At 39.7% G+C, this 22,179-nt stretch overlaps 2 protein-coding genes across 2 annotated transcripts in view; both read left to right on the top strand.

Annotated features, from left to right (window-relative positions):
* The window catches only part of LOC145487497 (ATP-dependent RNA helicase DHX8-like), a 45,835-nt gene extending 32,729 nt beyond the window's left edge, over positions 1-13,106 (top strand). The window contains exons 16-25 of the mRNA XM_081466299.1: positions 1,501-1,648; positions 2,430-2,617; positions 3,498-4,113; positions 4,275-4,432; positions 5,378-5,518; positions 7,669-7,881; positions 8,323-8,532; positions 8,747-8,943; positions 9,211-9,558; positions 11,144-13,106. Of these exons, the coding sequence (XP_081322425.1) occupies positions 1,501-1,648; positions 2,430-2,617; positions 3,498-4,113; positions 4,275-4,432; positions 5,378-5,518; positions 7,669-7,881; positions 8,323-8,532; positions 8,747-8,943; positions 9,211-9,558; positions 11,144-11,195 (2,271 nt within the window). The 3' untranslated portion in view covers positions 11,196-13,106. The remainder of the gene's footprint in view (positions 1-1,500; positions 1,649-2,429; positions 2,618-3,497; positions 4,114-4,274; positions 4,433-5,377; positions 5,519-7,668; positions 7,882-8,322; positions 8,533-8,746; positions 8,944-9,210; positions 9,559-11,143) is intronic.
* Positions 13,107-16,646: 3,540 nt separating this feature from the next.
* LOC145488195 (homeobox protein ceh-19-like) lies at positions 16,647-21,760 on the top strand. Its single transcript, XM_081467000.1, has 2 exons — positions 16,647-19,516; positions 20,555-21,760. Exons 1-2 carry the CDS (start codon positions 19,177-19,179, stop codon positions 20,851-20,853), a joined length of 639 nt encoding a protein of 212 aa, XP_081323126.1. The 5' UTR covers positions 16,647-19,176; the 3' UTR covers positions 20,854-21,760.
* Positions 21,761-22,179: the final 419 nt, after the last annotated feature.

Raw genomic sequence — 22,179 nt, 5'->3', positions numbered from 1 at the left:
GTTGATTAATTCACCTTCACAAAGCTTAATGTTGAACTTGTTGTGAACGATCATCTCCGCTTTCCACAGGCAACGAAAAAAAATCCGAAGAAGAAAATCTATGGTCAGTTGGCAATATTTTGCTTGCACTAATGATAACTGAGTTGCGTAAACTTTTGCTCTTTCGGAGGCCGCTGTTTTTTTCACTTTTTAATTAGTAAAACAAAACATCTTAATTCGTTAATCGACTTTTACAAATCACACTTGTTTCTTTTCCTTTGACTTACGCCACCTGCTTCGAACCCGACAAACAAAGAGACTAACTGTCGTGCACAGTGACCGCTTTTTCTCTTTTCTGATATTATCACAACGATGAAATAAGAATTTATGAAAGTCAAAGTTATTTACACATAGAAATATAATACAGCAATCACTCCTTCTCAACTTCTCTTCTTGTCCCGGCAGTTTATCTTTTGCTGGGTTAAAATGATATAAAAGCGAACATTGGCGATCAAACTTATAAGCTAAGGCCTATTCCAAACGTCGTGCTACTGCAGTGACGAACTCAAATGAATTTGGCCCAGTAGTGGTATGACGAAAGAACGGCAGTGGTTTCAAACGTCGAATTTAATTCAGTCGCCGATTTTCTGTTCGACAAATGAGCAAATGTTTCATTCAAATCGGTGTTCAAAAGGTTAAATCCAACAACGATAAACGCGTTCACTGAAGCTCAAAAATTTATCAGTACTTCAAAAGGCTTTAGTAGTCGTCTCAAGAAATATTATCACTTATCTTGCTCTTTCCTCTGGACAGAATTTGAAAGATTACTCAGAACACGGGCAAACTTAGTTACAACTTCAAATATCTATCCTCACAGTGTCAACACCGCACTCTGATTGCCAAATGTATTTCCTCACTCTGATGATACCTCACGCTGATGATAGCTTCCGACTTTGATGGTCGGCTGCAATCGTAAATGTTCGTCAGAGATCGCAGCAAAATCGGGCAGACTGAAAAGTACACTTTCAACCATTACTGAAAACCCAAGGGAACGGTGAAAGTGGTGCTTAAGCAAGATTCACGAACTCAAATTTCGCGCTTCATCGCGTCACTCTTATGCTAATGCATGCTTATGAGGTATGAATAATAATGATGTCCGGCCATTCTGCGCCATTGAGAAAGTGTTGGTTTAGTTTATTCAGTTGAATGTTTGGATAACAACCATGATAAGATGCTTAAGTTATAGGAACATTATGACTGATAAAGTTTACAAAAATAAGATATAGAAGTTTTACTTCATACAATAATGTTCAGTTGTTTTCAATCAGTAGAAATAAAAGAAAGCGGGGGCAGCTTTAGTGACAACTATTACTAGTTATATTGTTTGGCCTTCTGTTTTAAGTTTGAATAATCTCAAACGACACAAAACATAAGAATTTCCTCTCAAAATAGAGCACAGTTTGAAATTCTCCAATTCTTGATTTTGTATTAACCCCTGAACATGTTACACGTGTTACACAGAATCCTGATGGCTCCTTACAACGAGCCGCCATGACTCAAAGCGCGTTGGCCAAGGAAAGGAGAGAACTGAAACAAGCTCAGAGGGAAGCGCAGGCAGATAGCATACCCAAAGACCTTGGCAAGCTCTGGATTGACCCTGTTCCAGATGGTAAGTAATTGATGCATGTCTTTTGATTTGAAGCCTCATTTGTGGAAGCTGGAAGTTTCAAGAACGCTTATTGCATGGGTACTTGTAACATTCTTAACTGAAAAAGAACTTCTTTCCAAAGTGATACCACGAAATAATTAACCAGTCCTGTTTTTTTTCTGGGTTAGCTCAGTTAAAAACCCTCTGGGAGATGGGAGGTGGTTGCTTTATAAGGGTTGGTGTACTTTGAATACTTTTTAACCATCGAGTTAACTGCTTAGTGAACATGGAATCACGTCTAGAGTATCATGATTTAAAGGTGTGTTTGAATGTTTTTATCAGGCCTCCCTTTCTATTTCAGAGTCTTCTCTGTTATCGCCTTTTCCCAGAAAAGGGCAAACTACGTGTATTAAATTTTGGGCGGCCGTTCAATAGGGGTAAAGACATGAGCAAAGCTCGCATCGGGACGACCAAAGGGTGGCCGCGGCTGCTTAGTAGAGGTGGCCGGTTAACAGGGGTTTTATTTACAATATTTTACTGACAATTATTATTTCGAGACTTTGATAACTGGCAGCTTAATAAGGTTTGGCCGCTTTATAGAGGTTCTACTGTATATTAGTTGAAGGGACGAGTCTTTGCTTCATTCGTGGCCTGTGTTGTCAGTACTTTTCAAGCACCCTAGTCTGTCAAGGTAAATAAGTTTTCAAACAGACTAGGTTACTTCAAAACTTACACGCATCCTAATTTTGAGCGTGTGTTGTGTAGCCTGGGTAGTCATCATAATTTTGCCCTTCCTGTTTAGTGAACGGTGATAAGCCAATCTTCGCTCAGGATATGCGGGGAGTCGGACTGGCAAATGAAGACATGCCCGAGTGGAAACGAGCTACATTTGGTGGAAACAAAGCATCATATGGAAAGAAAACAAACTTGACTATACTTGAACAGAGGCAAGGATTACCCATATACAAACTACGACAAGAACTGCTCAAGGTTTGTTCCGTGTTGATTGCCATCTCTTTTGAGAGGTTGAATGATCAACGGTTCTTTAAGCCAACTCGTGATGTTTGATACAGACATGTTCATGTAATACATATGGTAAGGGTCAGGGTGATAAAAAGATTGCTTATTATTTGTTGTATACCAATTAGTCATTAATTTTGCAGCAGATGCCAAAGATCAATTTATCACTTTGCCAGCCATTTGTTCACAATGTTCTTCATAAATAATCCATCAGTTGCAAGTTGGCGAAGTGGTAAGATTTCAGATGCGATAATCTGAAGGTCGCGGGTTCGAATCTTGGCGTGGGAACTTTTTTCTCTCGAGCTAGTAATGGATGGTTTGTGTTACCTGGGAATTAGAAAATAAACATTTTCAAGCCATAAAAGTAGTGGAAGAAAAACACTGTTCGAGCGTGAAACCCTCGTAGATGATTCAACGCTTCGATTAAAAGCTGTCGAAGCTATCGATGTATCGAATTACATACCCTCGTTTGTTGTATTTCAAATAACCGTTAACTTGGGAGTAGTTGTGCGACTCCAAACGTGAAAGATATCGCTTTCTTTAGCAGCCATTTTGAAAAGTTTACGGAAGATCGTTCGACCGACCGACTACTCATTTGCATAATCTGATCACTCCTATAACGTCCTCTAGCTTGACTTTAAATTGTGTATTAAAACGCGCTAACGACTTAACAACGATTTCAAATTGACTCGTTTTGCTGTCGACTTTCGTCAGAAATTTGAAGCCGTTCCCCACGAATAGAAATTTTTCAAGTCAGCTCAGTGTTTTGATGACGCTCAAAAAGGTAATCAGCTGAACTAGCCAACCTCTCCGTATTCTTTGTATCAATACATTCCCTCTTTTTCAACAGGCTGTCCACGAAAATCAAGTTTTGATTGTCATTGGTGAAACAGGCAGCGGTAAAACAACACAGATTACACAGTACCTAGCTGAAGAAGGCCTTCTTTCGGTCGGAAAACTTGCTTGTACTCAGCCCCGACGAGTTGCCGCTATGTCAGTCGCCAAAAGAGTGTCTGAAGAGTATGGCTGTCGACTCGGACAAGAAGTGGGATACACGATTCGATTTGAAGACTGTACAAGCTCCGAAACTAAGATCAAATATATGACAGACGGTATGCTGCTGAGAGAGTGTCTACTTGACCCTGATTTAAATCAATACGCCATCGTTATTCTCGACGAGGCGCACGAGCGCGGCATTAATACCGACGTTCTCTTCGGACTGATGAAGAAAACTGTGAAAAAGCGTCCTGATTTGAAGTTGATTGTAACGTCAGCCACGCTGGACGCAGTGAAGTTCTCGACTTATTTCTTCGAGGCTCCCATATTTACAATCCCTGGACGAGCATTTCCTGTTGAGATTTTGTACACGAAAGAAGCAGAGACGGATTACCTTGACGCTTCTCTCATTACTGTCATGCAGATCCACTTGACGGAGCCGCCAGGGGATATTCTCGTGTTTTTAACAGGTTTATTTGTCATCTACTTCACATTTCTACTGTCTTTTTTTGTTGTTGTTCCATTTTTCTCCTCTCGTTGGTCACTTGGTTTGGTTTTAAGTCTTTTCTCTTAGAATGTCACCGTGGTTAAATGTGATGAAATATTGATTTGTTTTTTTCATTGTTTTTAGGTCAAGAGGAAATTGACACGGCTTGCGAGATTTTATACGAGCGTATGAAGAGCCTGGGACCTGATGTACCTGAACTCATTATTTTGCCGGTGTACAGTGCCTTGCCATCAGAGATGCAAACCAGAATATTTGACCCTGCCCCTCCTGGAAGCAGAAAGGTAACTTTAGTCCAAAGTGCTATGTATAGTTGCTGTAGTTTAGTGTACCCAAAATCATCCAACCACCTCCATCTACTGTCCAGTTTGCTCAAATCTTGCGGTATCATGGAGAGTTTGGAGAAGTTTAAACACGGTTGCTGGATTTTCTTACAATAGATTGCACCATTTAGAGCAAATATGTAAATGGAAAAATTTTAAGGAAAGATGTTTACGAAGAAAAATTGAAGGATACTATCGCGGCGATTTTGCTGCATTTACAACTACCGGTCAGTACCTACGAGCGAACAGAAAGTGCTTCTACAGCACCAAGACCAACATATTAACTGAATGGTTGTTATTAAGTGAATTCTAATTAGTTTTCGTAGTCTTTTGTGAGTTGACGCAACAAATCTGCTTATCTGTAACTCTTGATAACAACCCTTCCTATTCACGATACGTCACGTCTCGTGTTCGCGCTTGTCTTACCAAACAGGTTCACTTCGACCACGTTTTGCCAAATTAATCCCGCGGATAAAGGAGAGTGTACATGGTGAGACTCTCGACCCCAAGTTATTTCTTTTTTAAACCATAAACTATCAGAAATACAAATAGGAATGCACACAACGCCTGACTCTAATGAACAATTCAAAGTAAAACCTGACTGGAAGAACTCTTTTTCATTTTGTCTGGCAATGGACATACTTAACTCTAATACGAACCATGGTTCCACTTAACTCGTCTGATATGTCTGGCAAAATTGCCCGTATAGCTATATTAAATGCGTGTTGCTGAAAAAAATAAGTGTTAAACCCGCCAAGTTGCCCCTTCTTAATGTATTGCGGTTTTACGGAGAAAAGAGATGCTATCTTAAACTATTTGTTTCTAACTATACGCTTTCTTTTCTTTCAAGACCTTTCAATATCGGATCTCTGTTTGGAATTAATGGCGATTTGTTTTCCTTGACAGGTAGTAATTGCTACAAATATTGCAGAGACGTCCTTGACCATTGACGGTATTTACTATGTGGTTGATCCGGGATTTGTCAAACAAAAAGTCTACAACTCGAAGTCTGGAATTGACGCTTTGGTTGTCACGCCCATCTCTCAGGTTAACAACGTCTTTGTTGTTGTTGTCTCAATCAATCAATCAATCAATCAATCAATCAATCAATCAATCAATCAATCAATCAATCAATCAGTCAATCAATCAATCAATCAATCAATCAGTCAGTCAGTCAGTCAATCAATCAATCAGTCATTCAGTCAGTCAGTTAATCAGTCGGACAATCAATGACCTATTATTGCTGGAAATGGTCACAATACAAAAAGGAATTTTTCATTTAGGGATAGTATGACTATGTTGTCTGCCAACTTGATATTATCAACTGTTACTCAGCTGTATATTGTATTAGAAAACAGCCCTAAGAAAATACGCGCGCTGATTGGTTAAAATCGTGTTTCTATTAAACGATTAGATTATCAGCTCGAGATTTCTATCGCGTGAGCGCAGCCCGAGTCAACTATCACGCATAGAAATCGAGAGCTAATAATCTAATTGTTTTAGTATAAACAAACTAGTCGTTCAAAACTTTATCTAAATCCTCTTCACAGAAACTTCGAAAACGCAAAGAAGCGGCCGTCATTTTGTTGACAAGGGCACGAAGCTACGTTACTCACTATCTACAACAGAATAGATAGTGAGTAACGTAGCCAATCAGAGAACGGCATTCGTGATAGAACACCAGTAGATTTATACTAAAACTCGATAGAAGCACGGTAGATGTTTTCTATTTCTTAATCAGCATGTGCAGGAGACATAGACTACTTCCTGCATTGGAGTTTTGGTATTAACTCAGTAAAGTACATGTTATAATGCCTTTTTATAACATTACTGATGTCTTGGCCCACTCTCACGCCAATGTTAATTTCGAATTTGTCTGTGAAGAAATTCGAACAGCGAATGAGAAAAATCAGAGGATACAAAATCGGAGACAATTAACACAGACTAAAAACGTTTCTTGAATTGGGTTCGCTCAATCCCTGAAACAGACGTTGCAAATGAAATATACAGTTGAAAATATCCACTGGCAATCCCAACAACCAACTGACTGACTGTCTGACCAACTGACTTACTTATCGATCAACTGACTGACTCACCAACCAACCAGCCAATCGACCCACTGACTGACAGACCAACCAACTGACCGACTGACCAGCTGACAGACCATCCGACTGACAGACAAACCGACTGACTGACCAACCGACTGACTGACCACCCACTGACTGACTAAACAAACAGGGGTTGATTGACCAGCTGACCAACTGACCAACCGATTGAATAACTAAGTGACTGACAGGCTAACAGACTGACTGACTAAACAAACGGCTAACTGATTGGGCAGCTGACTGACTGACTGACTAACCAACCGACTGACTGACCAGTGGACTGACTGACTGGCCCACCCACTGACTGACTGACTAAACAATTGACTGACTGACCTACTGACTGATCGATAGACCAACTGACTGACTGATTGACTGACTGACCGACTGACCGACCAACCAACCCACTGACTGACTGTCACACCAATCAACTAGCCCACTGACTGACCTACCAATCGACCAACTAAACAACAGGCCGATCACCTGACCTAATTACTGAGTGAAGAGATAACACGTTTTTGTTCCATGTTTTGAAAAATTACTACTGCAAAATTAATTCGTTTCTTCGTAGCAGTTCGTATTACGAAATTAGATTTCGCCTTTTCATAGTATAGTCCAGACGATGAATTTTGTTAATAAAGTGAAACTAGCAGTAAACTTTAAGGTGGGTGGCAGCAGTTTCCAGCACTTTCCAAGACTTAGATTTTTAGGGTCATTATAACCACTATTTATCAGTTGATGCTACCATCATGGTATCACAAAACTACCCAATCATTGGTGAACACGTTGTTATCGTTTTTGTGGCACAATAGGTTACCATAGCAACAGTAAGACCCGCTAAAATCATTCTTAGATTTGACTCAAGCTGCTAATAACTTTCATTAAGTAAAGTTCTTAGCGTAACCCCGCTTCTTATACTTCATTTCAAGAAAATAAGGAAAAATTATTCTCATATACATAATCAAATTCTCCCTACAATAACCTGTGAACTATATGGAGAGTTTAAATTAAAGGTTTTGTAGGTGATTAATCTAAATTAAAATGCCCAGTGACTGTTCACTTGTCTTACTGTTTCTAATGCAATTAATATTGCAGGCTCAAGCCAAGCAACGCTCAGGCCGAGCAGGGAGAACGGGTCCTGGAAAATGCTATCGACTGTACACAGAGCGTGCGTACAGGGATGAGATGCTCCCGACTGCTGTACCAGAGATCCAAAGAACGAACTTGGCCAGCACTATCCTGTCACTCAAAGCGATGGGAATCAATGATTTACTGTCTTTTGACTTCATGGATCCTCCGCCTATGGAGGTAGTGTTTTGTTCCTCATTACTGAATGGGCTTGTTCCCACAATTGGTTTCAGTTTCAACTCGTTCTTTGTCTTGTTTATAGCGTTTGAAAGAACTTTAAGTGTGTTGCAAAGTGTTTGCGTAATGTCGGTGTTCATTAGTTTTTGCTTCTGTGATTCCATGAACACAGTAAACGATACAAAAGAACTTGAATAAGAGAACAAGTCTGTGAAGACAAAGAATGGAATGTCGATTGTCTTAAGATAACCAAAAACGGCTTACAAAAACGAAATGGCTCTAACATTCCGAAAACATTTTCCGCCATGTCAATCGAACTCTGTGACATTATGGGTTTAATAGCTATCCCGTTAAAACCGAAAAGGTTATGACCCCAAAGTTTGTCATAGACGAGTGAGCCCTGGATAACAATGTAGATTCTTAAGTTGATGTTTTTGTTTTTAGACCATGATCTCTGCTATGGAGCAGTTACACTCCCTCAGCGCCTTGGACGATGAGGGCCTACTGACAAAACTTGGCAGAAGAATGGCGGAGTTTCCTTTAGAACCACAGTTGTCCAAGATGTTAATTCAGTCTGTTCATCTTGGCTGCAGTGACGAGGTCTTAACCATTGTTTCTATGTTGTCCGTACAAAACGTCTTCTACAGACCTAAGGTGAGCACCTCTACTGACAACTGAGCCACTAAGTTGTTGTCTATAGTTGTAAACTAGAGACGTCAAGTTATACTGTTACGCACATTACCATGACAATGTCCTTGAAATTTGAATTTTTTTCATATTGTTTCTTAAATCATAGCTCCAAATAACTGAGATTAACATCAGAGGATTGTATTAGTAAGTCCCCTTCTGTTTTTTTCGACCTTTACAGGACAAACAAGCAATTGCAGACCAAAAGAAAGCTAAATTCCACCAGGCTGAAGGAGATCATCTCACTTTACTTGCTGTCTACAATTCTTGGAAAAATAACAAGTTCTCAAACCCATGGTGCTTCGAGAACTTTGTGCAGGCGAGGTCACTAAGACGGGCTCAAGACATCAGGAAACAAATGCTTGGGATTATGGACAGGTAAGAATTTGAACTGAACACTATATGCACCATGAGCGAAATCTACAGTTGTGTGTCGGCCAGGAAGTATTTCCGTTGCATTAAAATAAAAGGTTTTAATATGTTATAGTGAATGTTGATGTCCCCAAACATTTGACAAGAAACACTCCATAAAGTTAAATTGCTATACGCGGAGTTTGTTTGCACCTTTTGTACACTCATCGAGCCTGCCTAGAAAAAATTTACGACTTTCGAATACCTGTCTCAATTATATTATACTATCTACAGACACAAGCTTGACGTAGTGTCTTGTGGCAAGACAACATCTCGGGCGCAAAAAGCCATAACCAGCGGTTTCTTTCGCAACGCGGCAAGAAAGGACCCACAGGAAGGATACCGTACAGTCACAGATAACCAGGTGGTGTACATTCACCCCTCAAGTGCACTGTTTAACAGGCAGCCGGAATGGGTGGTGTACCATGAACTTGTTCTAACAACTAAAGAGTACATGAGGGAAGTCACTACTGTGGACCCTAAATGGCTAGTGGAGTTTGCACCTGCATTCTTCAAGATGGGCAATCCCACCAAACTCAGCAAACGCAAGAGGCAGGAGAGATTGGAGCCGCTGTATAACAGGTGGGGACTGGTGCTAGTAAGCAGTGACTGGAATTGTAAATGTTCATAAGTCAATAGGCAAGGTAGCCTGCGAGCTGGCTCTTCTTCTTTCCCCGTAAAGAGCCTACTTGCAAGCCTAGGCAAGGCCTTTTAACGGGTGTATACTGTATGTCTTGCTTTTCTGCGTATGCGCGGTAATTTGATTTTTGACCAAACGGTACAATTTTCAAAGTTGGCTTTAGTGAGAAAAATCTTTTATTTTTTATGTTGTTTTGACTGAAAATTATAGTAATGACACTCAAGAAATTATTTGTCATTATTTCATACTTACTGAGATTTTCGTATAGAATCGATCGCATGAAAAACTCATACGGAAATTTCTTCATCCAATCACAATCGCGAAACGACTTTCTCACACGTGGGAAAAGCGTTTCATCCAATCAGAAATCAGCTGTCAAAATGAATCAGTCAGTTCGCAACGCGCTCACGTTGTTGTTGGCGCTTCCTCAATCTTCATTCACAGAAGTTTGTAGAGTTTCCACAAGTTTACTCCAGTTTTCTCGCAAATTAGCTATAAACCACAGACAGTGGCGGAAAGTTCGAACAGGTTTATCGCTTTAGATAAAGCCATTAAAAAGTACATCAAGGAACAGTAGAACAAAAGGACTTGCGCAAAAACCCGACGAGACGTTAAGGTTAGCTTGCTTAGCAAATTCCTCAAACAGAAGGAAGAGGCAAGAAAAGTTTTAAAGAAGGCAAATATGCCACAAGCATTATCGACGACACAGAGTTTTACCAAAGAATTGTCTGGAAGCTCGAAGCAAACGACTTAAAAAAAAGCAAGGCAAGGGAAACAAATCAAACGCAGCTGAAGCGTTGACTGATGACCAGGTAAACATTGTATACAAAAAATATTTACACTAGGTTTTTGAAGAAGCGACAAAGTGCTTGCACTCAATAAAAAAAATAACTTGACATTTGTTCTGCCGAATGAAGGGCGAAAATCTGGTTGAGGGTGAAAATCTTAGTAAATATAAAATAAACAAATTAAAGCATGGAAAGTGCTTTGTACGGTATTTACGCACTCGTTGTTTGTGTATCAGAAAACTCACTCGTCCGCTACGCTCACTCTTTCGTTTTCTAATACGTCAACAACTCGTGCGTAAATACCGTACGCGCGCACTTTCCATGAAGTAATCTATATGTTGTTGAGGGTTTTCACAGTACATTTTGTACCACTCTTGCCAAACGTTTCAAATGAAAATATATTTGATTTGCGTGAAAATCAGACTCGTTTGTGCACAGGCCAAAGGCAGGCAAGAGTTTAGTGGAAGCTTGACTCGTTACTACAACGCCAATAATCTACGTTAAGGATACACAAGACCAATATACTTTTTACGAACTTAACAGCGTTCTTAACAGCCAATAGCATTAGTGCAAAACGGACCAATCAGTAAAGGTCAGGCACTAATTTTGAGGCTACACTCTCTCGGACGATCACACTAGACGAACTAAAGTATGTAGAAAGTCTTTGAAGTAATGTCCCTATCAATTGTATGTCAACCGAATGGTACCTGACTCAACTCATTCAATGTTCTATTAACAGATACGAAGAACCAAACGCTTGGCGTATATCTCGGGCCTTCAGAAGAAGATGAAATACTGTTTATCGACTCACTTCTTTTATCGCCGAGACTGCTTGCTGGCTGTGGTTTCGACTGATGCAAAATGAGGAAAAGAACTGAAAAAAACTGGTGGACTGGAAACTAAGTGCTGTCACATTTGATGGCTGACTGTATCGCATCTTATTTGGAGTGAAGCAGTAGTTTCTGGAACCCTCCCGATATTTTGAACCCATTTGCGTTTCCCTCTGAGGTTAGAGGAATTGAGATTCCACTCTAAATATTTATATACATGTATGTACAAGACGAGCACATGATCGCACTACTGGGTAATCTAAGGTTATTTACAGCCTAAAGCCAAGTCAAACATGAACAGTCTTACAAAATGAGTGCACAATACTCCGCTTTTGATCTCACTTGCCTGCGTTACAGAAGCTAATAATAACCTGTGAAGCTACCTGACAAACGCTAATGATGATCTTGATCGCACTAACCTGTGTCGTTGTTACTGACTTTTGTTGATCACACTAGTCGGTGTGGCCAGCGCCACTAATTGGCTTTCGTTACAAGCCGAGTTAATACGCAGCTCTTGGTCGCACTGACCAGCTGTGTGATTTGGCAAGTTTTGTTTCTTACTGCAATAAAATATTCCTGCTCCCGAAGCGCAACTCAGTATCAGACAAGAATGCGCTGTCCTCCTCCTGATCATACAAAGCTGCATGACTAGCGCATATAATACCTTGTTTGTTGTCCCACCTGCCTGTGCTACAAGCGTTGATAACGTCGTGCTCTTGATTGCACGCTCTTACAAACCTGCCTCTGATTGCACCAGCCGAGATGCAAGCGCATATAACTCGCTCTTCAACCACAGAATGTTGCGTGACAGGAACATATGTACACTGTTTTGGATCCCACTCGCATGTGTGACGCGCTTTTGATTCCATGAGCCATGATGTAAAGCCCATAGAATACCCTGCTCTTGATCGCATTGGCGTGCAAAGGAGGTTATATGTCACGTCATGAATCAAACGCGCGTTATTGCTACAACTGGTGAATTTGGCGATCTTGGACGTTCTGTGATCCCTATTTTTCTTTCAATAGACCACTTTCTCTATCGTTTCCCTACGTTTGGCAAAAAAAAAAAAAAAGAAAGAAAATCCCCCCAAAAAACAAACATGGCGTCGATACAGTGATCATTATATTTGCTCAATGCCCGCGCCATCTGTGCTATTTTTCCTCATAAATAAAAAAGTGCATTAATATTTTATTTTTTATAAGAAGAGTATGTCGAAAAAGTAACAATGCCAAGAACCCAGAATGTCTCGGGTGTTTCTTTGTGAGCGAAAGAACTCGGTTAAATGCAGCATAGTGAGACTGCGTGCTGTGAATAGCTTTCTCGGAAACACTCCCATTTCTCGAGAACTATTTTTTAGAATTTCACGAAATTTGGCAAGGAAATAGTTTAGAAAATAAGTTAATGAAGTATTGAAAACAAAATGAAATTTAACAGCGGAAATTCTAGATATTGCAGTTATCCTTCAACAAAGGATAATTGAAAATCTGTTAAACTATCATTAAAATAGTGTGAACACTGTTTCAAGCTTGCTGCATGCAAACGATGAAAAAGATCTGAAGACTAGATGTTCTACAAATAAGTAAAACCGCTTTCTATTTATGTTGCCATGGTAATAGCTCGTAAATCAGCTAAACTATCAAAAAACCGAAGTCTGTGTTAACTTAAATCTTGCCATTTTTGGCGACCAAATGGAGTCGGTTTTAGAAAAATAGTGAATGAATAGGTATCAAAAACTGTGTTCGGCCACGATAAGTATTTAGTTTTATGGAAAGTATCGCAACATTTGAAATTATTAATTCAACAGACTTATAAGATAGGTTGCCTCTGTTGACTCATTTGCAATATTTTGAATTAAAAAGCCTGGAGAGTTTGTTGGTTTCCCTTTGTGTCGCAAATACAAACGTTGGTGGCGCTTGGAGTGGTTTTGTGCCTTGTCAAAGGGTTTCCATTAGGGACGGGTGGCAATAGCAGCGTCGTGTGTCTTGAAAACGAGGCTACTATATTGCCTTAACTTGTCAAATACACACCAAAGGAATTTCAATCTCCGCTTTAACATGTACAAAGCATTTAAATGAAAGAAAACTTCTCAACAAATTTTCGGTTGAGAAGTTTAAGAGGAAACCCACTGCCAACCAATATTTGAACCATGGGTGAGATTTTCCAACCCAACGACGGTCTCGAAAAAGTTTAGAGAAACGTCGCAGAAAAACGTCGTTTCATGGTATAGACTCAAAATATTCTGCAAGACTGGAAGAATCTCTTGTTGGGAAGTGTAGATAATGCTTGAGCTAAACTAGCCTGCAGAACAGGCGATTTAGCACTCAGTGCTTTGCACTCCGGCTGTCCCGCTAAACCGTCTGTTTTACAGGCGAGGCTAAACTACATCAATCGTACGGGACAATGGTACGGAAATGAAGACAAGATGGATCATCGCAGTTATACACACGACTTAAGAAGTAGTGAAATTTAAGGATCAAGAAAAAGCTCGTTAAAAAATTCCTAGATCTTCAGTAGATCTATGCCACAGCCATCTCGAAATCAGACGGTCTTTCGAATGACTGGGGGGAGGAGAAAACATTTGTAATCATTTGTTATTCGTTATCACTAATCTTAAGCCGTTAAGATTTTGTTCAACTACACAGGCAAACTACACACTGCTTACTCGAATGGCAATTTCAGGACATTCAATAAATGTTGACGTTTTTGTGGGTTTCTTCCTATGTTTTCCTCTTTCAACCTAACCATTTCCGAGTAATTACGTCAAGGAAGTATTTATAAGTCAATACGGAAGCACGCAACTGGTTTAGGTCAATATTCCAATACAGTTAATATCACGCTACCATTCAAACATGTTCTCATTGATTAGACAACTACTTTAAATCTGTCCTTGTTTCTGGGACATTGGACCATAAGTGTGTGCCTGATCAGCCGCATCACGTACGAGTTCTATTCAATGGTATGCCCGCGTTGCTCCTTAAGATAAAACAACCTGAAAGTTAATTTTGGTTCTGAATTTAACTGTTATCCTTTTTAAGTTTCTCCCGATAATCCTTTCGGATCCGACTCACGGCTAATTGACCTAATTGCTTATTAGTAAAAGCTGCTATCATGTCTGGTGGTCGAGAGTTTATTTTTCACTGGAGAACGACGTTTTGTGTTATAATCAATGTGGTGTTGGCTTGTTGTAGTGCTTTTGCAAGTCAGATACCATAATGAGTCAATTCTAAAATGTAACATGTGAGTATTGGGATAAGGTCTCGTACAGATCGATTTCTTCCTTAGAATTTGTCCAGCTCCTCGATCACCGCTGCCGGAATGATTGCACAATATTAACGACAATCACAAAATCGCTGGGCACTGAGTACTGAGGATAGAAAAAAGGATAATGAGAAGTTTTAAAGATGTTAGAGAATGACCATATCCCCAAATTAAAAAATGAACGCCGTGGGGAAACTTTCAGAATGTAGCGTGTGTTTAATAGTGCATTCTTTCATCAGTAGTGCATAGTTCCCTTCCTGACCTTTAAACAGGGCCTCTCGAAAAATATTTTAAATGTTTTACTGTCTGCTGTAAAATAAGTAGGATTGTGAAATATGTCTTAAGAGTGGTAAAAAAGTTTATTGAATTAGTGTCATCAAAATTTTTTCCACGAGAAATGAATACCACATTTTCGCTATTGTCATCAGGGCAGAAGACTTTTTTTTAGCCCGACCCCTAAAAAACGATATTTGAATTCAAATCAAAGCGACAGAAACATGCTGCACGCGCCGCACCACTGGATTGGAGATGAAGGCTTAACGTAGCTTTTGCATGTAAGCAGGGCTCGCAAGCTTGTTGTCTCTGATACCTGGCGAACTTTGATAGCCGTCGACAACGGTACGAGGCGTGTAAATGGAGGCTGTGAAAATTTAGCTTTGTCCCACATAGTTCTCCGTTACAAAACGCTTCCTACACTTAACATGACTTGAGATAAGAACGTTGAGTTCCCTAGGCTGGGATCAATGCCTCCTTCATAACTTGATAGAAAGACCATGAAGCGGTCAAACCGCCTTGTCATAATAATTAAAGTGAAGACATACTTTACGGTTAACGCCTTAAAAGTATATCAGTGTTAACAAATGCTTAAATAACTCCATATGAGAGTTTAACGACGTCTAATGAAGTTTTCACAGTGGCTCTTTATCATGAAGCCTACACCATTATTGAGTTCCTCTGTCCCACATGTCGGCCTAAACATGGCATAACTGATACATGTGTGTGGTGTAACATCGTAAATCTCTGGCTTGTGACACAAACCGGTAGGTGGAAAAGCAAGTGATTACTCAGTTATTTGTAAGCTAGTCAGATGACAGCACTGATCAGTAGCGTCCGTATTTACAATACGTTGTGAAAATGTTTGTCCAGTTTACTAACTGCTCCGTTACAGCCCCAAGAAACAACTTTCCTCATAGAATTGTATTTGGGATCCTCCTCAAAAAAAGTCAAGCGAGGCTCCTTTTTACAGAGAATATTAGTTCATTAAAATACATGAATGCAATTCGTTTGTCTGCGACTTTTTCATCTCCAATTTATTTTATCACAAGCTGAGCCGGTAACATACTTTTCCTCAATGATAGAAAAATAACAGATTTTGTGTAATAAAAGGCATTCTATTTTTAATATTGTCGGCATATTATTGACACCGTTGTTGAGTTAAATTTCCAGACATCCCAGACTACTTTCCGTCAAGGTGTGATGAACAAACACTGACCTCGGTTCACCGTACAGATGTATGCCTTTTTGGACTCCCAACATCCTCTTACAATCCAAATTGATATATGAAGGATACCTCAATGTCAGGGTGTTGTTCTGTTTTTTAGCATTCTTCATTGCTTTTGTAACCTGCGACCAGGCGTAAGGACCCCTGGGAACTGATGGTGGCACATCGGCTTATTGTCTCCCTTCCCCGAAAGATTGTTAATGCATCCAGGTTACGTCCTGTAAATTTAATTCCTTTTTGATATTGAAGTAAAATCTCAGGAATGAAATAATAAAAGGCAGAACGTGAGTTAGTGGTCAACATTGAATATAGACGAGTTGACTTGGGGGTTAGAAAATACTGTTTCGCAGTGAAATATTTGAGAAAATAGATTTATGCCTCAATCTGGACAGTTGCCGTCGCAGTTGTAGTGCTAATGTATACTGCCTTGGATCTCTAATGGCTTCATGGAGCTCCGGGCTTACACGAGAAGTGCACAGCGCTCTGTATAGATCATTTTATAGGGAATATTTTGAAAAAAGCCAAACCATAGTTTGGAAGCTTGACTATGGAGCCCTCCCCCACTCCCCCCCCCCCCAAAAAAAAAGAACAAAACAAAACAAAACAAAACAAAACAAAACAAAAACAACAAAAAAAAACAAACTGAGAAACACAAATTGACATGCAGGCTTAATTTAATTTATGAACCACAGCAGAGACTGTGAGGCGAAATGCGCATATATTCGTTTGATTGATTACAACAACCTGAAAATTGCGGAAGGGTCCTGCAGGTTCAGTGTTTTCATGTTAACCCTTTAGAAACATGTAGCTAATGTTCTTCGTTTAATAACATTGTCCGAAATGGTTTATGGTTACCGTGCTTGCAAATTCTTGATACAAAGAAATGTATGATCGGAACTCAATAATGCGCTATACCACATTATTTTGGTGTAAATCATGAGATATTTGGATCATGTCAGCCGCTAAAAATCAGCGGTTCACCTTGATATGATTAGTACTTCTGTTCATGTGTTGCTTGTCTGGTACTGAGCAGTTCTACAAAGTCAGCAACACTGTATGCGAAGATCAAATACGACCAAATACACATAGCAAAATGTCTCGCCTGCAAAACCTCTATCAAAACGGAAAACAGCCAAATGGGGAGAACTCTGCAAAAAAGGATAACCAGAAAAATAATCACTTTCCGTGTTGCTTTCCGTAACTAAGCCAGCCAGACAGACGGAAAAACACGGACACTTCGCCTGTTGCCATTGCTACTTCTAACGATAATAATAGATTGGAAACTAAGGGGGATAATTTGCACCAATGTGATCATCATTTAAATCATGGCCTCGAGGTTTATTGCATATCCATGGAGGTAGAACACATCAGAGTGTACTGACTTTCATTACAAAACCCTCAGTTTTACTAATGGCATTCAAAAGATTAAAAATACTGTGACAAATTGTAGTTCACTCCCTAGCAAGGAAGGGAAGCTTGTATAAGGCAAATGCACCTCCCTAAATATTATAAAAACTATCAGTTGCAAAACTTCAATCAAGAGATGTCAGAGATTGTAACAAGCAATACCTTGATACTTTCAAGCTTGGTAATTCCAACGTACTTGTAACGTTCGCACATTGTACTAAAAATTATCGAAATAACAATTTATTTCAGTGCAAAAATATTTGCGTGTTTCTAGACAGGAATTTTGTGATAAGGTTTCTATACTAAGCTATCTATTGTCCGTGATGGGTGAAACCCTATCGTTGTCTACAAACTTCACTCACTTCATAGCGATCTCCACCCTTTTTTCGCAGTATGTGGCTTCCAAACAACGTCAGCAGTTCCAAAAATAAGATCTAAATCCCCATTTACCAAGCCGCTGCGGGCGTGACGGCGTGAATGATGTAAATCTTGAAACCAAACGTTAAGTATGTGAAAACTCCTGCGGTAATGCGTGAAAAGGAAATGTCCAGGTGTTTATTACGATCCAATGGCTAATTATGGAGTTAGTATTTTGTGTAGTTCACAGCTGATTCGATTATCCATCACGGAAGGCAGTATATAGGCAGTCAAACAAAATGATCTTTTCCTAAGGGTAAACAAACTGACAAGAGTAAAGCAAAGGATTTACCCAGTAATGCATCGCAAAATTCTGCTTATTTTACGACTTTATTTTATTTTTGGTTTAAAATTCCTCAAAATGTTACATTGTTGGCGTGAAACTGGATTTGTTCATACGCGAAACTTTCCTTCCTCTTGTAGTATCCGTATCGGTCGATCCAGATTTGCAGTGTCCGTCGCGACTAACAGCTAGTCAAATGATCAGAATGGATTTTGTTTAACCGTTAGTTAGAAAGATTTCCAACAGTTGGATTTGAGAATGTATTGATCAAGAAATTGACAAATAAATTTGAGAGCTTTGACTGAAGTCACTAATTTTAAGCTGTATATTTTTCGTGCACAGTTATTCTAAGAGACCATTCAGATCGGACGCATTTGTATTGTATTCCTTGTTAGGTTGACGACAGGATGACGAATAAAAGGAAACCAGGTTTGTGGAAATCCCGTCGTAATAAAATATGGCCAATTAAGGTCGAATGACTGCGAACACACCCTAATAAAAAATGCTTTCTTTTCATTTTTATACTTTTTAAGATGCAATAAGTAATAAGAATAACAACATTTAGTTTAGTTGATTAATAAATTAATGGCTGAAAAGGAGAAACTTGCTCGGATCATCTCCTGTTTTCTGCGTGGATTTGCTTTTCTCGCCGCAATTTCCGGTCAAAATATTAGGGACTCGGTTCTACTCGTCTTGCCTCTTCCTGTCGGAAATTACGATAACCGGAAGTAAACAACGACAGACACTTCCAGCTGAAATTAATTCTGACTACTCAACAGGCTCTGGAAAGGATACAAATACCAAATTACTGACTTCAGAACTAGTCGGTTAAGTTTTCCGCGAGGGTATCGGTGACTCTACTCAAAGGAGTCAGAACAGAATTTTGGTTTTTGTTTAGCAGCAATACTTCTCAGAACGGCTGATCTCACGTGTCCTGCATTGATTGATAGGATTAATTAGTCTTTAGTACGCAGGCGTCAATACTTAGAGTGGAGACCTTTTGACGGGGTGCAGTGTCTGGATCGACCGCCCAAGCACTTGTCTTCTTAAAACCAAACCAGTGAATCGTTCCGACATGGACTTCATAAAGAGTTCTCAGTCTCTCTTCTGCACTCGGTCTTCCAGCAGGGATTCGTTTTCCATCAAGAATATTTTGAACCTTCGAGATGAAAGAGACATGGTAGAGTTTCCTCGATTTTCAAGTGAAGGTCTAGAAAATGGAAAATGTTCGATGACGAAACCCATTGTGGCTCCAACGCCTTATGCTGTGAGCTCGCCGCCATTGCTGTACCCTTGTGCTTGCTTAGGCCTACCACTGTATGGCCCTTTAAACTGGCCAACGATTGCTACAGGGCAGGACATTCCCTCCTGGGTCTCCAACTCGCACTTTACACCGGGGCATGAATTCTTCGCTAGTAAGTACATTTCTTATTACGGACTTGCATCATTTGTAATAAAAGCGTTTTTGAACAGAAAGTGTTAACATTTTTCCCTTTTCAATGGTGCTGAAAATTCTAAAATAGACGCGTAGCACACATCGACTAGAGCGTGCCGTCGAGCAAGCCTTGTTGAGGTTCTTTGGTTTCCGCTCTTCAGAAACAAACATTTGATGCACTGGGATTTAGGTTTGGTAACTGTTGATCTAAGGGACTTGGGACTTGAACTCCAGCAAGATTTTAGTGTTGACAAATCCCAGTCGCCATTTTCGTTACCGTGTTTGAGCCAAACTGCCTTGTGCTAGGCTGTTTTACCATCTTCTCGTCTTAAATGGGTCAGAACCATAAACATTCGAGTTTCTTGCTTACAGTCTTGGAAGCTTTCATGTTTGAAAATTGCTGTTGAAGGCGATGAAACCTTTCAATATTGGAACAAATTGGGTTTTGTTCACTTTGGTGAATTCTAGACACAAGGCAAGACTGTTGCAGCTTTAAACTGAAGCAAAGTTAGTACATTAATCTAAATAACAAGTATTTGGAAATGTGCATTTATTTTGTTGTTTTACACACACAAACATGCTGCATTCATTGTGCACGCGTCATAACTGACTCACGGAAGTACATTTGGCCTTTCGTCCTGAACTTTGCTACGGAAGAGCGCTGAGTAGTCACACAAGACATAATTTTCCCTTCATTCCTTGACCTCAACCGCCAGTGACGAAGAATAAGTTTAATCAAGAAGGCAAAATTATGGTTGCATCTTGGGTGAAAGAGTCAAGAGCAAAAGCGTATACTCGAAATTCCAAGATGATTGTGGTTCTAGAAATTGCAAATGCACAAGTTGCTTCGTTCGTCATGTTAAAAGACAATAGTAGTTGTTTTGAAATAGAAGAAGAAATAAACGTAGTTTTTTACGCTTTTGCTTAAACCCTACCAGACCTTTACACTAGAATTTGCTGAATTTTCTTTTGTCGCCGTAATAATCACAGTGGAGTAACCCTCTTAACACTTTTCAAGGTTTTGCGCCATACAACGTGAATCTCCGAAGACGAAGACGACTTCCAAGAAAGAAGAAGCAACGGCCATTGTTTTCACAACAACAAGTCCAAACAATGGAAGACGAGTTCACCAAGCATCGCTACATCAACGAAAGCAAACGTGCTGAGCTGTCCTCAGAGTTAGGCCTGACAGAAACCCAAGTAAAAACATGGTTCCAAAATAGACGAACAAAGTGGAGAAAAGAAATAAAGGACGAAGTGGCGACAACAGTGGCCCAAGTAAACAAACATGAAATCACTAGAAAGTTTGTCAGGTAAACGTTCTTCGATGATGAATCGTTCTTAGAGTCTCCAAGTCCTAAAATCAATGCATTTGATCAGTGTTTGCTAGAAGAGTGGCGCTTTAGAGCCTGTCCTTGACCAGCTGCCAGACAAAGTACCTTAACAGACTTAAACATGACTAACTAAACAGCCTACGTTTAAAGTCAGTAAAAAAGCACGAAATGATGTGCGATCCGGCTAATGTACTGAATTTTCAATGGCCAGCAAATCCTAAGCAGATCTGAAATTGTTACTCTCGTCGTCTGAGCCGTTTTTAATTCGATGTTGTACTAAAAGTTATCTTAACAACTCTGCCCTAAAGTTGGATGCTAATCTACGTTTCTGTATAATTCCCAGTGAGACTGCAGTCTGCTGGTTGCGAAAATAACTTACCGATTTTATTCGACTGTGTATAACCTCAGTGAAGCAAGTAATGAGTTGTACATTAAGTTACTGTTTATATTCACGAAACCATTCCATTTAAATAAGTTTTCACAGTTTCCAGTTGTAGTTGTAACTATATTACAAAACAGTTGATGCGATTTGTCAGAGTTTGAATAACGTGCAAGAGTGCATGAATGTCAAAAAAATTCTCTAAATGTCGAGTTTGTTTTTCTGATGTATATTGTGAAGAAACATTTTATACGAGAAGCATGAATTAAGAAAATTCAGCACAAACAGAAGCTACGCTGTACTGTATATCACCGAGGGAACCGATCGCCGGTCGATTTAGTTCTCTAAGGCATGTTGTAATGATCTACTCTCCCAGGCTGTACATTGAATTTCCAAGTAAATAAAATGTGTTGGAAAGCTTGCTTTCGTGTTGTGATTTCCTCAGCTTAGTTCATAATAGACTCAACACTCCCAGCTGATCTGATTCTAGTCAGTTGTTTGGAAAGCTCGTCGCTGCTCAGTTGTAAGCCGTACTAGTTAGTTTCTCCTAAGACAAAATTAGGGCTTGAGGTCGCTCTTCAAAACAAGTTTCTCAACACAGGTTCCGAATTTTCAGATAATAAAGCCAAGCTGATTTCTCCCACAGGAAAGGGGCTCTTAGTTTTAAATACTTCTTTTTAATGCTTCTTAAGCTTTTTAATGTAGTCTAGTTCAATTAAGGGCTCGTCCTTCAACCTCATTTCTTCTTTGTCTCTCTCTAGAACAATTGGCTTCTTTCATCTCACTCCAAGCCTCACGCGTTAGCGCTCCCCTGTTCAAAATATACTTACTAACCCTTCATTGCTGGCTAACAAACAAAAGACACGCGTGTACTCAGTTGACGTACCAGGTTATGTAAGAAACAGGTCATAGACGTACACGAAGGCGCTT

This window comes from Orbicella franksi, chromosome 5 (assembly GCF_964199315.1).
Source record: "Orbicella franksi chromosome 5, jaOrbFran1.1, whole genome shotgun sequence".
Lineage (NCBI taxonomy): Eukaryota > Metazoa > Cnidaria > Anthozoa > Scleractinia > Merulinidae > Orbicella > Orbicella franksi.
This window is presented reverse-complemented; position numbering and strand designations above follow the sequence as displayed.

Coding starts and splice junctions, on each gene's coding strand:
- LOC145488195 (XM_081467000.1), top strand. CDS start 19,177: ATGGACTTCATAAAGAGTTCTCAGTCTCTCTTCTGCACTCGGTCTTCC. Junction 19,517..20,554: donor GGGGCATGAATTCTTCGCTA/GTAAGTACATTT, acceptor ACACTTTTCAAG/GTTTTGCGCCATACAACGTG.